The sequence below is a fragment of the Sphaeramia orbicularis genome, chromosome 19 (assembly GCF_902148855.1).
Source record: "Sphaeramia orbicularis chromosome 19, fSphaOr1.1, whole genome shotgun sequence".
NCBI classification, from domain to species: Eukaryota; Metazoa; Chordata; class Actinopteri; order Kurtiformes; family Apogonidae; genus Sphaeramia; species Sphaeramia orbicularis.
Window position 1 is genome coordinate 39,974,176 of NC_043975.1, and position 19,804 is coordinate 39,993,979.

Here is a 19,804-nt window from a genome sequence, read left to right on the forward strand (position 1 = left end):
CTATAACAGACAAATATGCGTTTTTGCCTCTAACTTCCACATTTTGAATGACACATTCATAAACTTTACATCTTTGTATTCCTTGGATAGAGATGAGTCTTTTGACATAGGCCACGCCCACTTCCACTGCAAATTTTTCTTTCTAAGTTGCTACATATCAAAAACATACTTTTTTGAACTCCTACTAGGGTTTAAGCCCCATTGGCTTCAAACTTTGCACAGACAATCTCCAGAGGCTTTTGATCTAAAGTTATCACAATCAGCTTGCTGCTGTAAAAAATGTGCTAGTTATAAACGAACAAATTTTTTTGCCAGCTAAAAAACACATATTGTTGCATATCTTTCTCAAAGTAAATGCTATCCACATCAAACTTTAGTCACTTGTTTTAGAGATCAACCAGAGGCTCTGTGCCAAATTTGGTAAAATCGGAAAATAGGGGGCGCTATCAACAGAGAAATATCAAGTCACAAAAAAGTTGGTCCGATTCACACGAAATTCGGTGAATATGATGTGGGGTCAATCCTGAGACCAGCTTTAAAGTTTGGTAATGATTGGTCTACGTGGGTGTAATTTATTACAACAAATCCAAGTCCCACACATTCCTCCTTTTGCATTCCTCATGCATTGGTCCCATTCCAGTGAATGCAGGGAATCCGAATCCAACTGTTCCTGCAGCCTAAAGCGTACATGGTAGAGCGCTGACATTTGGAGGGTTGGTCCAGACCCCTGCACGGAACTGAGACGCAAACAATTATATATGTCCACCAGCAGGGGGCCATAGAACCAAGGCATATGCATTTTGGTCTATAACTCCCACACTGTATGTCACATATTAAAAAACCTCATATCCTCAGATTTCCTGAATAGGGTTGAATCATGTAGGCGTGGTCAGGCAGATTTGTGGGATGACTTTTTTTCCGGCAAAACTGCGAAAACTGGAAAACCTATTTTTGAAACTCGTACTTGGGATTTTATCTGATCTGTGTGAATCTTGGCATTTACGCTCTTGTCATAGACATGTTACTAACTTATCAAAAGAATTTCGTTCAGTCGAAACATGCTACAATTATAAATGAATACATTTCTTTAGCTAGCTAAAAAAATGTTAACTATTACATATCTCAGTCAAAATAAATGCTATCAACACCAGATCTTAGATCTTTGGTTCTCATCTGTCTTTGAGGGTATGAGCAGAATTTTGTGAATGTTGGACTGTAGTGAGTGCTGCAAACATGAGAAATTTATATTTCTTAAACGGCTAAACCGGTTTTCTAATGAATTATATAAGTATGATGTGGGGTGACTCCTGAGACCAGTAGATACTTGGTTGACATGTCACTGTGAGGTTATCAGCTGAATTTGATGAATGTAAGCCTCTAATGGGCGCTGCAAATATGTGATTTTTTTTTTCTCTGAAACTCCTTTACAGATTTCTATGTAATTTGGTGAGTATGATGTGGGGTCACTCCTGAGACCAGTTGTAAAGTTTATTAATGATTGGTCAACGTGAGTGTAATCTATTCCAACTAATCCCAGTCCCACACATTCCTCCTTCCACTCTACTGGTGCATTTGTCCCATTCCAGTGAATACAGCGGCTCAGACGGTGGAATACTAACTCCAACTGTAAACCCTTATGAATGGGGCCCAGCCTCCACCAGCTCGGCCCCAGACCCACGTCCTTCGGGGCCGACTTCCGTGGGCTCTGTGGGGCCTGGGGTCCGAGTGGGCGGGGAGGCTTGGCCCCCGTTCATAACTGCTCGCAGTTCTAGTTATTATTTTTATTCTTCCGTTGATAAAACTGTTACTGCAGCCTAAACCGTACATGGTACGGTGGTGCAATTTGGAGGGTTGGTCCAGACCCCTGCAGGGACCTCAGACGCAAAAATGCGCATACATTCACCAGTAGGGGGCGCTATAATCAAAGATAACGCGTTTTTGTCTATAACTCCCACACCGTATGTCGCACATTCAAAAACCATATGTCCTCAGATTCCCTGAATAGTACTGAATCACGTGAGCTTGGCCACGCCCATTTCCGCCAGACTTTTTTTCCCCGTAAAATCGCGAAAACTGGAAAACCTACTTTTTCGAACTCCGACTTGGGACTTTGTCCGATCTGCGTGAATTTTGGCACATACACTCTTCTCATGGACCTGATTCAAAGTTATTACAATAATTTTGTTTGGTTGAAAAATACGCAAATAATTAACGAACAAATTTCTGTAGCTAGCTAAAAAAATGCTAACTCTTACATATCTCGGTCCAAGTAAAAGCTATCAACACCAGATCTTAGATCCTTGGTTCTCATGTGACTCTGAGGGTATAAGCTGAATTTGGTGAATGTTGGCCACTAGGGGGCGCTGCAAATATAAAAAATTTATATCTCCTAAATGGCTTGACTGATTTCTACAAAATTTGGTGGGTATGATGGAGGTCCCGTCCTGAGGCCATATCTTGAAGGTGGGTGTGTCTGAACAATGTGGGCGTGGCTTATTTCAACTTAAACAACAAACATTTCCTACAGCTGAACTGTTCTGCTGAGGGCTGTGAAATTTCTATGGACCCTATAGAATAGGACACAGATCTACCAGAGCAAAACCTGTGGATGTGCTCCACTAGGTGGTGCTATAAAGGACAAATACGCATTTTTGCCTCTAACTTCCACATTTTGAATGACACGTTCATAAACTTTACATCTTTGTATTCCTTGGATAAAGATGAGTCTTTTGACATAGGCCACGCCCACTTCCACTGCAGATTTTTCTTTCTAAGTTGCTAGATATTGAAAACATACTTTTTCTAACTCCTACTAGGGTTTAAGCCCCATTGGCTTCAAACTTTGCACAGACAATCTTCAGACGCTTCTGATCTAAAGTTATCACAATCAGCTTGCTGCTGTAAAAAATGTGCTAGTTATAAACGAACAAATTTTTTTGCTAGCTAAAAAACACATATTGTTGCATATCTTTCTCAAAAAAAATGCTATCCACATCAAACTTTAGTTACTTGTTTTAAAGATCAACCAGAGGCTCTGTGCCAAATTTGGTACTTATCGGAAAATAGGGGGCGCTATAAACAGAGAAATATCAAGTCACAAAAAAGTTGGTCCGATTCATACAAAATTTGGTGAGTATGATGTGGGGTCACTCCTGAGACCAGCTGTAAAGTTTGGTAATGATTGGTCAACGTGGGTGTAATTTATTACAACAAATCCCAGTCCCACACATTCCTCCTTTTGCATTCCTAATGCACTGGTCCCATTCCAGTGAATGCAGGGAATCCGGCTCCAACTGTTCCTGCAGCCTAAAGCGTACATGGTAGAGCGCTGACATTTGGAGGGTTGGTCCAGACCCCTGCACGGAACTGAGACGCAAACAATTATATATGTCCACCAACAGGGGGCGATAGAACCAAAGACAATGCATTTTGGTCTATAACTCCCACACTGTATGTCACATATTAAAAAACCTCATATCCTCAGATTTCCTGAATAGGATTGAATCACATGGGTGTGTTCAGGCAGATTTGGGGGACGCCTTTTTTCCGGCAAAATTGCGAAAACTGGAAAACCTACTTTTTGAAACTCCTACTTGGGATTTTACCCTATCTGTGTGAATCTTGGCATGTACACTCTTCTCATAGACATGATACTAAGTTATCAAAAGGATTTTTTTCGGTCAAAAAATGTTAAAATTATTAATGAATAAATTTCTGTAGCTAGCTAAAAAAATGTTAACTATTGCATATCTCAGACAAATTAAATGCTATCAACTCCAAATATTAGATACTTGGTTAACATGTCACTGTGAGGGTATGAGCCGAATTTGACAAATGTTAGCCTCTACTGGGCGCTGCAAATATGTAACATTTTTATCTCTGAAACACCTTTACAGATATCTTTGTAATTCGGTGAGTATGATGTGGGGTCACTCCTGAGACCAGCTGTAAAGTTTAGTAATGATTGGTCAACGTGAGTGTAATCTATTCCAACTAATCCCAGTCCCACACATTCCTCCTTCCACTCTACTGGTGCATTTGTCCCATTCCAGTGAATACAGCGGCTCAGACGGTGGAATACTAACTCCAACTGTAAACCCTTATGAACGGGGCCCAGCCTCCACCAGCTCAGCCCCAGACCCGCGTCCTTCGGGGACGACTTCCGTGGGCTCTGTGGGGCCTGGGGTCCGAGTGGGCGGGGAGGCTTGGCCCCCGTTCATAACTGCTCGCAGTTGTAGTTCATCTTCTTTTTATTCTTCTCTCTCTAAAACTGTTACTGCAGCCTACACCATACATGGTACAGTGGTGCAATTTGGAGGGTTGGTCCAGACCCCTGCACGTAACTCAGACGCAAAAATGCACATATATTCACCAGTAGGGGGCGCAATAATCAAGGATAACACGTTTTGGTCTATAACTCCCACACCGTATGTCGCACATTCAAAAACCTTACATCCTCACATTCCCTGAATAGTACTGAATCACGTGAGCTAGGCCACGCCCATTTCCGCCATGACTTTTTTCCACGCAAATTTGCGAAAACTATAAAACCTACTTTTTCAAACTCCGACTTGGGATTTTGTCTGATCTGCGTGAATTTTGGCACATACACTCTTCTCATGGGCCTGATCCAAAGTTATTACAAGAATTTTGTTTGGTTGCAAAATGCGCATATAATTAAAGAACTAATTTCTCCAGCTAGCTAAAAAAATGCTAACTCTTACATATCTCAGTCAAAGTAAATGCTATCAACACCAGATCTGAGATCCTTGGTTCTCATGTGACTGTGAGGGTATGAGCCAAATTTGGTGAATGTTGGCCACTAGGGGGCGCTGCAAATTTGGAAAATTTATATCTCCTAAACGGCTGCACCGATTTCTACGACATTTGGTGGGTATGATGAAGGGCCTTTCCTGAGGCTATATCTCTAAGGTGGGCGTGGCTGAAAAATGTGGGCGTGACTTATTACAAGTTAAACAACAAACATTTCCTACAGCTGAACTGTTCTGCTGAGGGTTGTGAAATTTCTATGGACCCTATAGAATAGGACACAGATCTACCAGAGCAAAAACTGTGGATGTACTCCACTAGGTGGCGCTATAACAGACAAATACGCATTTTTGGCTCTAACTTCCACATTTTAAATGACACATTCATAAACTTTAAATTCTTTGTATTTCTTGGATAGAGATGAGTCTTCTGACATAGGCCACGCCCACTTCCTCTTCATATTTTTCTTTCTAAGTCACTACATATTGAAAAAATACTTTTTCAAACTCCTACTAGGGTTTAAGCCCCATTGGCTTCAAACTTTGCACAGACAATGTCCAGAGGCTTCTGATCTAAAGTTATTACAATCAGCTTGCTGCTGTAAAAAATTTGCTAGTTATAAATGAGTAAAAATTTTTGCTAGCTTAAAAACACATATTGTTGCATATCTTTGTCAAAATAAATGCTATCCATATCAAAGTTAACATTCTTGTTTTAGACGTAAACCAGAGGCACTGTACCAAATTTGGAACCAATCGGATTATAGGTGGCGCTATAAGCAGAGAAAAACCAAGTCACAAAAAAGTTGGTCCGATTCACACGAAATTCGGTGAGCATGATGTGCGGTCACTCCTGAGACCAGCTGTAAAGTTTGGTAACAATTGGTCAACGCGGGTGTAATTTATTACAACAAATCCCAGTCCCACACATTCCTCCTTTTGCATTCCTAATGCATTTGTCCCATTCCAGTGAATGCAGGGAATCCGGCTCCAACTGTTCCTGCAGCCTAAAGCGTACATGGTAGAGCGCTGACATTTGGAGGGTTGGTCCAGACCCCTGCACGGAACTGAGACGCAAACAATTATATATGTCCACCAGCAGGGGGCCATAGAACCAAGGCATATGCATTTTGGTCTATAAATCCCACACTGCATATCACACATTAAAAAACCTCATATCCTCAGATTCCCTGAATAGGGTTGAATCACATGGGCGTGGTCAGGCAGATTTGGGGGACGACTTTTTAACCGGCAAAATTGTGAAAACTGGAAAACCTACTTTTTCAAACTCCTACTTGAGATTTTTTCCGATCTGCGTGAATCTTGGAATGTACGCTCTTCTCATAGACATGACACTAAGTTATCAAAAGGATTTTGTTCGGTCAAAAAATGTGAAATTTATTCAATGAATAATTTTCTGTAGCTAGCTAAAAAAATGTTAACTATTACATTTCTCAGACAAATTAAATTCTTTCAACACCAAATATTAGATACTTTTTTTACATGTCACTGTGAGGGTATGAGCTGAATTTGATGAATGTTAGCCTCTATTGGGCGCTGCAAATATGTGAAATTTTTGTCTCTGAAACGCCTTTACAGATTTCAACGAAATTTGGTGAGTATAATGTGGGGTCACTCCTGAGACCAGCTGTAAAGTTTAGTAATGATTGGTCAACGTGAGTGTAATCTATTCCAACTAATCCCAGTCCCACACATTCCTCCTTCCACTCTACTGGTGCATTTGTCCCATTCCAGTGAATACGGCGGCTCAGACGGTGGAATACTAACTCCAACTGTAAACCCTTATGAACGGGGCCCAGCCTCCACCAGCTCAGCCCCAGACCCACGTCCATCAGGGCCGACTTCCATGGGCTCTGTGGGGCCTGGGGTCCGAGTGGGCGGGGAGGCTTGTCCCCCGTTCATAACTGCTCGCAGTTCTAGTAATCCTTTTGCATTCCTAATGCATTGGTCCCATTCTAGTGAATGCAGGGAATACGGCTCAAACTGTTCCTGCAGCCTAAAGCGTACATGGTAGAGCGCTGACATTTGGAGGGTTGGTCCAGACCCCTGCACAGAACTGAGATGCAAACAATTATATATGTCCACCAGCAGGGGGCGCTATTGCCAAGGCATATGCATTTGGGTATATAACTCCCACACTGCATATCGCACATTAAAAAACCTCATATCCTCAGATTTTCTATGTACAGCTGAATCACGTGGGGGTGGTCAGGCAGATTTGGGGGAGGACTTTTTTTCCAGCAAAATTGCAAAAACTGGAAAACCTCCTTTTTCAAACTCTTACTTGGGATTTTATCTCATCTCTGTGAATCTTGGCATGTACGCTCTTCTCATGGACATGAAACTAAGTTATCAAAAGGATTTTGTTCAGTCGAAAAACATGAAAATCATAAAGGAATACATTTTTGTAGCTAGCTAAAAAAATTTTAACTATTACATATCTCGAACAAATTAAATGCTATCAACACCAAATGTTAGATCATTTTTTTGATATGTTACTCTGACGGTATGAGCCAAATTTGGTGAATGTTGGCCTCTAGGGGGCGCTGCAAATATGGAAAATGTATATCTCTTAAACGGCTTAACCAGTGTCTATGAAATTTGGTGGGTATGATGTGGGGTCACTCCTGAGACCACCTGTAAAGTTTAGTTTTGGGTGTAATTAATTTCAACAAATCCCAGTCCCCACACATTCCTCCTTCTACTCTACTGGTGCATTTGTCCCATTACAGTGAATACAGCAGCTCAGACGGTGGAATACTAACTACTAGGCCTGTAACGGTACACAAAATCTTCAGTTCAGTACGTTTTCGGTTTTGAAAGCCACGGTTCGTTTTTTTTTTTCGGTTCAGTACAGGAAGAAAGAAAGCCCCTCAAAATGTCTTTAATACATTTATGAATTTTTGAACATTCTTCCACCAACTTTAGGAGACAATAGAATATAGAAAAACAGGAATAATGTCATTCGCTGCTATAAATCAAATAGAAAATAAAATATTACTAAATGTATTTTAAACATTATTGCACTTTTCCCTGAAAGGGAGTTTTGAACAAACAACAAAAATCTAATCACATTGTCAGTTCACATTCTGCAATAAAATAACAACAAAAAAATTCCATATGAAGTGCAACATTAACAAGAGGGTAAAGTGGTATTCTGTTTAAACAAACTGAAGAACAACATTGACAAATTAACCTAATTATATATTTTAGGACAACTAACAAACTGTTTATGCTACTTTGTGTACTTGTGTGTGTGTGTGTTGTGCAGGGTGCAATTTCTCAAAAACACGGGGGGGTGTTATATGTGGGGGTTAGGTCCATAACTAACGTAACTAACGCTGGCGTGAAACGAAAGTGAAACTTCACATCCTTTCAACTCCTTTCCAACTTCCAACTCCCGGGTTCTATTCCTCTATTATACAGCGTGTGTGTGTGTGAGAGAGAGAGAGACAGAGCTAGTGTCAGTGTTTTAGAACTATCGTAGTTCCTATGGGCTAAATAACATTCGTCTAATCTTCTCTTTCCTCGTTGTTGTCTTTCACCTGAACCCTTAGTGATCCCAAACTGGAGTGTAATGATGGTGGAGGGTCTTCAGTCTCTTCCCTTCAGGTTCACATCATATATATATATATTTTTTTAACCTTATGGAAGCAGCTATTTCATATTTGGGTCATTGTGCACTAGTTTCATATGTCCGTGTGGAACTTGCGCGGATTTAAAGTTCCCCATCGAACAACGTCATTCGTTCCTTTTTCATTTTCTCAACATTCTGTGCTGTTTCGGTACAGCTGTGTACCGAACCGAACAGGTGTGTACTGAAACGGTTCGGTACGTGGACCGTTACAGGCCTACTAACTACAACTGTAAACCCTTATGAAAGGGGCCCAGCCTCCACCAGCTCAGCCCCAGACTAATGTCTTTCGGGGTCGACTTCCGTGGGCTCTGTGGGGCCCGGGGTCTAAACGGCAACACCAATTTCTATGAAATTTGGTGGGTATAATGAAGGGCCTTTCCTGAGGCCATATCTTGAAGCTGGGTGTGGTTTAACAATGTGGGCGTTGCTTATTACAAGTTAAACAACAAACATTTCCTACAGCTGAACTGTTCTGCTGAGGGCTGTGAAATTTCTATGGACCCTATAGAATAGGACACAGATCTACCAGAGCAAAAACTCTGGATGTTCTCCACTAGGTGGCGCTATAACAGACAAATATGCATTCTTGCCTCTAACTTCCACATTTTAAATGACACATTCATAAACTTTACATCTTTGTATTCCTTGGATAGAGATGACTCTTCTGACATAGGCCCTGCCCACTTCTGCAGCATATTTTCCTTTCTACATTGCTACATATCGAAAACATACTTTTTCAAACTCCTACTAGGGTTTAAGCCCCGTTGGCTTCAAACTTTGCACAGACAATCTCCAGAGGCTTCTGATCTAAAGTTATCACAATCAGTTTGCTGCTGTAAAAAATGTGCTAGTTATAAATGAACAAATTTTTTTGCTAGCGAAAAAACACATATTGTGGCATAGCTTTGTCAAAATAAATGCTATCCACATCAAACTTAATATACTTGTTTTAGACGTAAACCAGAGGCTCTGTGCCAAATTTGGCACAAATCGGACAATAGGTTGCGCTATAAGCAGAGAAAAACCAAGTCACAAAAAAGTTGGTCCGATTCACACGAAATTCAGTGAGTATGATGTGGGGACACTCCTGAGACCAGCTGTAAAGTTTGGTAATGATTGATCAACGTGGGTGTAATTTATTACAACAAATCCCAGTCCCACACATTCCTCCTTCCACTCTACTGGTGCATTTGTCCCATTCCAGTGAATACAACGGCTCAGACGGTGGAATACTAACTACAACTGTAAACCCTTATGAACGGGAAGAAAGAAAACCGCTCAAAATGTCTTTAATACATTTATGAATTTTTGAACATTCTTCCACCAACTTTAGGAGACAATAGAATATAGAAAAAAAGGAATAATGTAATTCTGCTGCTGTAAATCAAATAGAAAATAAAATATTACTAAATGTATTTTAAACATTATTGCACTTTTCCCTGAAAGGGAGTTTTGAACAAACAACAAAAATCTAATCACAGTTCTGTCAGTTCACATTCTGCATTAAAATAACAACAAAAAAATTCCATATGAAGTGCAACATTAACAAGAGGGTAAACTGGTATTCTGTTTAAACAAACTGAAGAGCAACGTTGACAAATTAACCTAATTATTTATTTTAGGAAAACTAACAAACTGTTTATGCCACTTTGTGTACTTGTGTGTGTGTGTGTGTTGTGCAGGGTGTGATTTCTCAAAAACACGGGGGGGGGGGTGTTATACGTGGGGGTTCGGTCCATAACTAACGTAACTAATGCTGGCGTGAAACGAAAGTGAAACTTTACATCCTTTCAACTCCTTTCCAACTTCCAACTCCCGGGTTCTATTCCTCTATTATACAGCGTGTGTGTGTGAGAGAGAGAGAGAGACAGAAAGACAGAGAGAGACAGAGCTAGTGTCAGTGTTTTAGAACTACCGTAGTTCCTATGGGCCAAATAATGTTTGTCTTATCTTCTCTTTCCTCGATGTTGTCTTTCACCTGAACCCTTAGTGATCCCAAACTGGACTGTAATGATGGTGGAGGGTCTTCAATCTCTTCCCTTCAGGTTCACATCATATTTGTTGTTTTTTTTAGCCTTATGGAAGCAGCTATTTCATATTTAGGTCATTGTGCGCTAGTTCCATATGTCCGTGTGGAACTTGCGTGGATTTAAAGTTCCGCATCGAACAACGTCTTTCGTTCCTTTTTCATTTTCTCAACATTCTGTGCTGTTTCGGTACAGCTGTGTACCGAACCGAACAGGTGTGTACCGAAACGGTTCGGTTCAGTACGTGGACCGTTACAGGCCTACTAACTACAACTGTAAACCCTTATGAAAGGGGCCCAGCCTCCACCAGCTCAGCCCCAGACCCGCGTCCTTCGGGGCCGACTTCCGTGGTCTCTGTGGGCCCTGGGGTCCGAGTGGGCGGGGAGGCTTGGCCCCCGTTCATAACTGCTCACAGTTCTGGTTTACATTGTGGTTACACATGTACATGGTGTGGTATGGGGGTGGGGGAGGGTTACTGTGAACTGTTGTATAGTCTGACGACTATGGGGAGGAATGACCTGCGGAAGTGCTCCTTCTTGCACAGGGGATGTAAAAGTCTGGTGCTGAAGGAGCTGCTCAGAGCCTCTACAGTGTGGTGCAGGTGGTGGGAGGGGTTATCCATGATGGATGTCAGCTTTGCCAACATCCGTCTGTCCGCTACCTCCTCGATGGAGTCCAGCGGGCAGCCTAGGACAGAGCTGGCTGTTCTTATCAGTTTATTGAGACTCTTCCTGTCTCTGTACTGCCCACTCCCCAGCACATGACGGCAAGGTGGTCTATAGAGGCCACCACAGTCATTAAATGTCCGGAGGAAAGCCCTGCTCACTCTGAAGGACCTCAGTCTCCTCAGCAGGTAGAGGCGACTCTGGCCCCTCTTGAACAGGGCGTCTATGTTGCCAGTCCAGTTTATTGTTTAGGTGAACACTCAGGTACTTAATAGAGTCCACTATCTCAATGTCCAAGCCCTGGATGTTTACCTGTGTGTGTTGTGGGGGTGACCTGTGGAAGTTGATCATAATCTCCTTAATTTTCCCCGTGTTCAGGAGCAGGTGGTTTCCCTCACACCAGTCCACAAAATGTGTTCATTCCCTTCCCACACAGCCAACAATGGCAGTGTCGTTAGAGAAATTCTGCAGGTAACAGTGTGTAAGAGCACCATTCCCTGGAGGGCCCTCATGCTGCAGACTACCACATCTGACATACAGTTATGTAGTTTCACATATTGTGGTCTGTCAGTGAGGTAGTCGGTGGTCCACGCAGCCAGATGTTGGTCCACACCTGCCTCCTCCATCTTCCCCTGCAGCAGCAATGGCTGGATGGTGTTGAAAGCACTGGGGAAGTCAAAGAACATGACTCTCACTGTGCTCTTGGGGGACTCCAGCTGAGAAAGGATCCAGTGCAGCAGGTAGATGACGGTGTTATCCACCCCAGTGCCTGGACACTAGGCAAACTGCAGAGGGTCCAGCACAGAGCTCTCCTGGGAGCAGAGGTGGTGGAGGATGATCCTCTCCATGGTGGTGGGAGATCAAAGTGACGGGTCTGTAGTGGTTTGGTTCACTGGAGGGGGCTTTTTTAGGAACTGGAACCACACAGGAGGTCCTCCATAGGGTGGGGACTCTGTCAAGACTAAAGCTGAGGCTGAACAGGTACAGAACCACCTCACTGAGCTGGTCTGCACATTCTCTGAGCACCCTGGAGTAGATGCCGTCCGGGTCTGTGGCGTTCCTGGCCTTTGTCTTCTTAAGATCCCACCTCATCTGGTCCACAGTGATGGAGAGGGGGGCAGAAGGTGACTGGAGGGGGACATCTCTGACAGGGAGGGGGTGGTGTAGAGAGATGAGTGAGGGGCAGAGATGATGGTGGTCTCTCTCAGCAGTATGGCCACAGCGGCAACAAACACGGAAACGGTGTCATTCTCTTTTGCTACTGCAGCTGCAATGAGTGCCGCTTGCCACAATGCACGTCACAACAAATTTCTGAAAATGCCAGAGTGACCTACCACCTCTGTTTGTAAACAAATGGATTGTTTATGGTGGAGTACACTTTGAAATTGTTCACTGTGAGGGAAGAGATTCAGGTGTGTAATCACTGAAAGACTTATGGATTCGTGGTACTTAGGCCATGACTCTGTGTTTACAGATTTAATGAAAAATTGGTGGCGAAAGTCATACACAGCCCATCATGGGCCAGATCTACTAAGATCCCAATTTGTGTGTACTAATTTACGTATGCAATCTAGAATTTTGCGTGTGGGATTGAATCGCTGTTTGCGGGTGATTTACTAAGATTGCTTGCACAAATGTCAACAGGTGCTAAGTCTTGCAGACCACCCTGTTTAAATGAAGAATTTGCATGCACTAAACTGCTCTGGGATACACCAGCACTAATGGTAACAGTGCGCTGAATGATCCAAATGCACAGGAATGTAACGTTGGAGGAGTTTGTCATAGAAGGTATTGTATGACTCATTTATTTTTCATTTTAAAGGTGTGTGTGTGTGTGTGTGGGGTGGGGTGGGGTGGGGTAGTTGGATTGAATGACTGTCAGGTGCACATAATTTAGTCCCACTGTGTAACCAAATGTCAGTGCGTATTTTTTATCACAATCATCAGGAGTGGAAAACAGTCCCGTAAAGTGTGTGCGTGTTTCTTCCGTCACTCCAAAAATGTTCACACGAGGATGAAAAATGCGTTCTCTGCATCTTGTTTCATCATTTCAATGTCTCCTAACCACTTCCATGTGTGCGCAATTATGCATCTGAACTGTTTGCACCTCCTTTTGTGATGTGTTAAATATAGACGCAGTGTCTATGAGCAATATTGCTTTCGGGTTTGAGAAATCACTTTGCGTGTGCTAAATTTATATATTTACATGTTCTCCTCCCAGTACACGCACAATTGCATGTGAACACCTCATATTGCATATGCATTGTGTCAAACGTACTAATTGGATGCAGACGCGCTGTTTTGCACCTTTGAAAGATGCAACCCTTAGTGTGCACTGTTAGTAAATCAGTTTGTACATTTTTTTGCGTGTGCAATGAGTTTGCACACATTTTAATACACGCAAACCTTTTGTAGATCCAGCCCCATGAGTTTTAAACTTAACTTTTGCAGTTAAACAGAAAAGAAGTTCCAGAGAACAAATGAGCCGCTGTCAAAACCACAGCTTAATTTAGCAATTGAAACAAATCACACAAAAAACAAATCAACACAGGCCGCCTTGCAGGTCACACTGGAAGCAGCTGAACGCAGACTAATCAGGAGTTCTTGTACTTATCCCAGCAGTTTGTTTTTGAGGGCCTGGATTTTGTTTGAAAGGTGCTTTGGATCAAGTTTCATCAGAATCTTTTGTATGAACTCAAAAGTGTACTTCAGGTCCAATGAATAGCTCAGGTTCAAGTCATAGACGATGCCAAAAAGGAGAGCACAGGCATTACCAATGTCTTTGAGTTCTTGAAGCACTGTCACTCCTTCTACTATGATCCCACAAAATGGCATGTGTTCAAGTTTTGAAAACTGCATGGGGTCTAAGGATGCATGGGGTCTCCAAAGCGATTCCAAAGGGACAAACCCTTTTTTCTCAAGGGCTGTCCATTGTGGGTAACACGACATTAACAAAACTCAGAATCCTCAAGTACATTTGACTTTGCAGGTTTTCATTTTCAGACAATACAAGAGACTTGATTTAATCTAAAAAACATGACTTTTCCAGTAATTAAAATGTAATACTCCTGATTGTAGTCAACAATAGTCAACAGTGACATTTAATTTTCTTGAGTGTGACCTAGTCATGATGCTTTAAGTCAAATGAAAATAGATAGTATTAATGGACACTACTACAAGTTTTATATATTCCTATTTTTTTTAGAACACAGTGAAACTGGATCTTCGTGGTAATGACATCCAGGAGCTTCGCACTGGTGCCTTCAAACACACTCCATACCTGACTCACCTGTCACTACAGCGCTGTAACATCCGCAGAGTGAGGGAGGGGGCTTTCCGTGGCCTCGGTCGTCTGGTTTTCCTTAACCTGGCCAACAACAACATTGACATCCTCTACCAGGTAACCACATGTGCAGATTCAGTTCTCATCTGTCAGCCACTAAGTAGTTTAAGGATTAAAGTTGGTTCTTTAATACAGTGGGATCAAACCATTTCTCCTTTCGCTGTCATTTTATATGTACAGGAGTCATTCGATGGTCTTTCCTCGTTGAAGCAGCTGATGATTGACCGAAACCGCGTGGAGGAGATCCAACCTGGGGCTTTCTCTCAGCTTGGTTTCCTCAACCTTCTCTCCCTTACTCACAACCAGCTGGTCTACATCCCTAACATGGCTTTCCAGGTAAACAAACACTATGTACAATGCCAGACACATATTTATTTTTTTGTCTAGTAAACATTTTTCCTTTGAATCTGCATCCATCTTGTGTTGAAATTAATGGGGACTGACTCATTGGATGAGCAAACCTTTTTATAGAGATGCACCACACAGACACATCTGAAAAAAGTTGAAATAGGGGCAGTTTTGAATATGCGTTCTGACTCCTTGGTATTTGTGCAAGGACATATACATCAGTGGCAATTTCTCACAGACTGCAAGGGAAGCCCAGCTTCCCCTAAAATTACGAAAATTAAATGGTTAAATATGTACGGTTGTGTTGATATTTCATTGACTACAAATGTGTCAGAACATGTTCATCTCAAAGACGAGTTCATTCAGAATCAGCTTTATCACAAATCAACAGACTCAATGTTGTTCACTTCTCATACATTCCCGTTGCGCTGTTTTCTCATTCAGTCTATGGTCAGTGCATTTGCCCGTAGACGCCCGGCGTCAATGGACTTCTATGGGACTGAGTGGAACAGTTTTTTTCATTGCCTCAAAACTGGACGGTAATTGGATAAATGCCATGATGTTGTCCCGCCCCCGGACACCTGGCATCTCTGGGGGTGAATGGAGCTGTGGGCGGGGCTCAGCCGGGCTTGACGCCAGGATTACATGTGTTGATTGGAGGATCGGTCAAAAGGCTGAATCCCGTTTGATTGACAGCTAGTTTGAGATATACTCCTTCACTTGACAGAGTTCGGTTTAATACTGTTGCGCATTCTGCTGTGAAATCAAGAGAGAAACCACTACGAAAATACTTGTTCATTTCTTGCACTATAAATAAAACACACTCATTGTACTTCCTTGTTTCAATTTAACATAACTTCAACATTTTCTTGTTGGTACGATACGACCATTTTCTTAAAAAGGAACGGAGGGCTGAATTTATGTTTAAATAACTTGACTTTTTTTTTTTTTTTTTTTATGTAAGCCGACAATGAGCTTCCCCTCTCTGAAAGACGAGCAGCCGCCACTGATATACATGTAACCCACGACCCTTGTAGTCAGAAATTTGGCTAGATGAGATTCTGAAATAAAAAAAAGTTAGGGCTGTCATTTATGTGGTTTATTTCACAAGAAGATGAGACACAAACACAGCATGCAAGGTAGCATTTAGAGTATGTGACAAAGATGTAAGTTCAGAGATTTTACGGAGTTTGGGCAGAGTATGTATGAGATGGTACAGTAAATGAATTCATTTCAGGGACTGAGATATTAGCAAGGTCACATCACTTCTATCCCTGTTTAAGACGAAGGAATATTCTGTGAAGAAAGAGAAACAAATAGAAGCGTATTGCATTCACACAAAAAAATTAATTCGGCTCTGTTTTTCTGAATTTACAAGATACTGTTTACTGGAGAAAAAAAAAAAAAAATTCGGCTATGTTTTTCTGAATTAACGAGATACTGTTTTCTGACAAAAATTAAATTCGACTGTTTATCTGTGTCAGTGGGACAGTGGTCCCTGATCCAGGCAGGAGCTCCTTCTACCTGTGCTGCTGCTGAAAACCCTTCGGGGGAGTGTGAAGTTGTTTCCGTTCTTGTAACCGGTTCTGTCTACAGATTATGGAACTAGTTTTGTTTACAGAACTCAGAACCAAGCTGTGCTCTGACCTCCAAGCCCCACTTCACGCTCATGTCAAGCCCTCCAAGCGCACTGGCATGCAAGCCCGAGAGGAGCAAGTGCTCGGAGCCTGTAGCCCGGCTTCCTGCAGGCACAATGGGAGTTTGCATTAATGAAGTCAAATAAAATGATATTCGCCAGCATTAAAGAAAATATAAACAGCAGAAGAGTGCAAATGTGTGTTAATTTATTTGTCGGACTTGATGGAAAGCATTACTCAGAACTAGATCCGTGGAGGAGTGGCTTGGTGTCCCGGTTCACCCCCCCCCCCCCCCAGATAGCTTTCCGAATTTTTTTTAAACTTATTTTTTCTCGTAATTACGAGATAATTATCTCGTTAATTCAGAAAAACAGAGCCGAATTTATTTTTTTGTGTGAATGCAATACGCTTCCGTACAAATAAAAGGTCTTGCTGGTCATTTTCCATTACGCCATCATGCTCTGAATAGACCTTTTACTTACCTGCTGATGTTTATTTATTTTTTGCCTGATATTAATTCAATTTACTGATAGTCAGTTGGTCAAGGACAGCCGTCTTTGGTTATCAGTGGACTCATTGAACAATCATAACACAGCTGTATATGATTGGCATCATATGTAGTTGAAATATTATTTTTATATTGGTCCTATCATTTGGTTATATTTAATGTGGCTGAAATCATCTCAAAGGAATTTATGATGACAAATCCGTGTAGTGGAACCAGACTTGTCAATACTACTGGGGTAAAACCTTTGTGATATGAAGAACTGCTTATGTCATCAGATGATTATAGTCATGATTGGTATAAAAGCAGCATACAGGAAAGGTCTAGTCCTTGAGGAGCAAAAATGGGTTCAAAATTACCAGTTTACCCTAAATACATGACAAAATCATTGAAAATGTATAAACCATCAATCAATCAAATTTTTTTATATAGTGCAACATCAAAACAAAAGTTATCTCATGGCACTGTACATTTAGACCTGGTCCAAACCAAGCTCTTACTAGGCCAATTCACAGACACACAACAGAATGCTCCAGGAACAAACCTGTGGTGACAGTGGCAGTGAAAAGCTTCCTTTAACAGGCAAAAACCTGGAGCAGACCTTAGCTTTGGAGAATAGTCATCTGCCTTGACCAGTTGGGGTTAAAGAGGGAGGGGTAGAGGAAGAGAAAGAGTGAGAGAGAGAGACTGAGGGAAAGGGGAGAAAACATGGATGCACAGCAAACTGAAATATAACTAGAACTGCTGTTACTGGTATAACTGCCCATGACTGCTACTGCTCCAAATACAAGTACTAACAGTGGATATACTACTACTGCAGCTGTTAGTACCAACAATAGAAACCTCTACCATCCATGTAACTATATAATAAACACAATCACAAGTATATTGATAATAATAATGATATAATGATGGCAGCAGGAGGAGATGACAATGTTCAAAGTGAGAAGGGGGGGTTGATATTTCACACGATGTGGTGTAAAACAGAATTAATGATTCCAAAGAACTTGGAAGGACTCCTGTTTGTAAAGAGCACAAACCAAGTATCCATGATCTCAGTCACTCAGACTGTGAAGTAAATTCACAGGTTCAAGATTACTGATGCAAACTTTTGCCAAGCACAACAAAAGAGAGTTACATTCACAAATGCCAGTTCAACTTTTACTGTGCAAAAATGAAGACTTGTGTTAACAATGAGTTCAGAAGCATCATCATCTACTCTGGGTTCAGAGGCTGCGGACCACAATCAAAGGTTTCCACTATATGATGGCCCATCACAGATGTTTGCTACCTAATTTTTTACTTTTGGAAAAAATGGATGTATACTTACAATAAAATGAAATTAACTAATCAAAAAATTAAATATTACATCATGATATTACATTATGTTGTCCTCATTTTCTCTGAAACGCAAATCAAAGTGAAAGTAGAAATCACTGCTTTCTGTTTTCATTTATATTTTCCACATTGTCACAACTTTTTCTGCTTAGGGAATGTAAAATGTTTTGTTTTTTTGATCTGTAATACCTCATCCTGTGAATCCTGGGATCTATATTCCACTCAGGGCTTGCAGAACATTAAGATGCTACGTCTCAGTCACAACTCCCTAAATTACCTGGATATTGAGGCCTTTGCAGGTCTTTTCATGCTCAGTCGTCTCAGTCTGGATCACAATGAGCTACAGTTCTTTCCCAGTGAGACTATGACAAGGTAGGTGATGTGATAATACCTGCTAACCTGTGGAATGCAAGTAGCTCCACAAACACATATTGCACTGTTTTGACATTGTGTGTCCTCCTCCTGTCCAGACTGCCAGAGGTGATCCGTCTGGACCTGAGTTACAACCCAATGACGTACCTGGGTGAGGACACAGTGTCCATGCCCAAACTGACCCATCTCTTCCTGGACCACATGTCTCTGCAGGATCTTGCCAATACAGCTGTATCAAAATCCCCCAGCCTTGTCCACTTGGACCTGAGCTACAACCAGCTGCGTGTTATCCATCCCTTCTCTGCAGGAACACCCAAGCTTGCACGCCTTAACCTGGCTGGGAACCCCATCTACTGCAACTGCTACCTGCGTCCACTTAGGTACACCTGAAATTCTGAGGTGAAATGTAACTAAGATTCATTCACTCAAGTACTGTAACTGAGTGTAATTTCAATGTACTTGTATTTTATCTTGTATTTCCATTTCATACTACTCCATTTCTACTCTACAACACACATTACAAATAACCTTAGCTCCTAGTTACTTTGCAGATTCACATTATTAACATGTACTGATCACCCATAACATATTTCATTACAATGACACCTTTTATCGGGTTGAATATATACTTATACCATAACACACTTAACAAAAACACACGGTCCAAACATGTGGTGTAATTTCTAGAAAAAATGATTTAGTCAGGTGCCTATTTTGTATATGTTGCTCACGAGATGAGAAACACAGTAAACAGCTGTACTTTTTTCATTCCCGATGCATGCGACGTTGGCATTTGGACTAATCCTTTAATGTCGCATGTTGGAGCCATTTATATTATTTATTCATTTTTTGGATAATGGTAAATCAAAATAAGGCCAATAGTCATATTGATTAATGAATTATGATTGATTTCATATTGTTTTCAGCTGCTCATGCCCTCCTCCTGGTTGGACCGTCCTCCTCCTGTGATTAGGGATAGAGGACAGCTGGTTCTCTACTTGGTCTGACTGGCATGTTGAAGGAGTGAGGAGTGAGACAGTTTTTCTACCGCTTAATATACACCAAATACGCCATATCTGCTAAAGAAGTTTTTTATGTTTAATTATTGTGAAGTTGAAGTCAACCACAGAGACTATTTTTGT

The 19,804-nt window shown here is 41.5% G+C and overlaps 1 protein-coding gene and 1 long non-coding RNA gene across 3 annotated transcripts in view; one reads left to right on the top strand and one right to left on the bottom strand.

Annotated features, from left to right (window-relative positions):
- chadlb (chondroadherin-like b) overlaps positions 1-19,804 on the top strand; it is an 80,089-nt gene that overhangs the window by 47,209 nt on the left and 13,076 nt on the right. For both annotated transcript variants that reach the window (XM_030122440.1, XM_030122441.1), the window contains exons 3-6: positions 14,325-14,519; positions 14,643-14,798; positions 18,517-18,662; positions 18,761-19,042. In XM_030122440.1, the coding sequence (XP_029978300.1) occupies positions 14,325-14,519; positions 14,643-14,798; positions 18,517-18,662; positions 18,761-19,042 (779 nt within the window). The remainder of the gene's footprint in view (positions 1-14,324; positions 14,520-14,642; positions 14,799-18,516; positions 18,663-18,760; positions 19,043-19,804) is intronic.
- LOC115410699 (uncharacterized) lies at positions 7,289-8,881 on the bottom strand. Its single transcript, XR_003934121.1, has 3 exons — positions 8,766-8,881; positions 7,818-7,823; positions 7,289-7,370 (listed from the first exon to the last, which is right to left on the bottom strand). It is a non-coding gene; the product is annotated as an uncharacterized LOC115410699 (long non-coding RNA).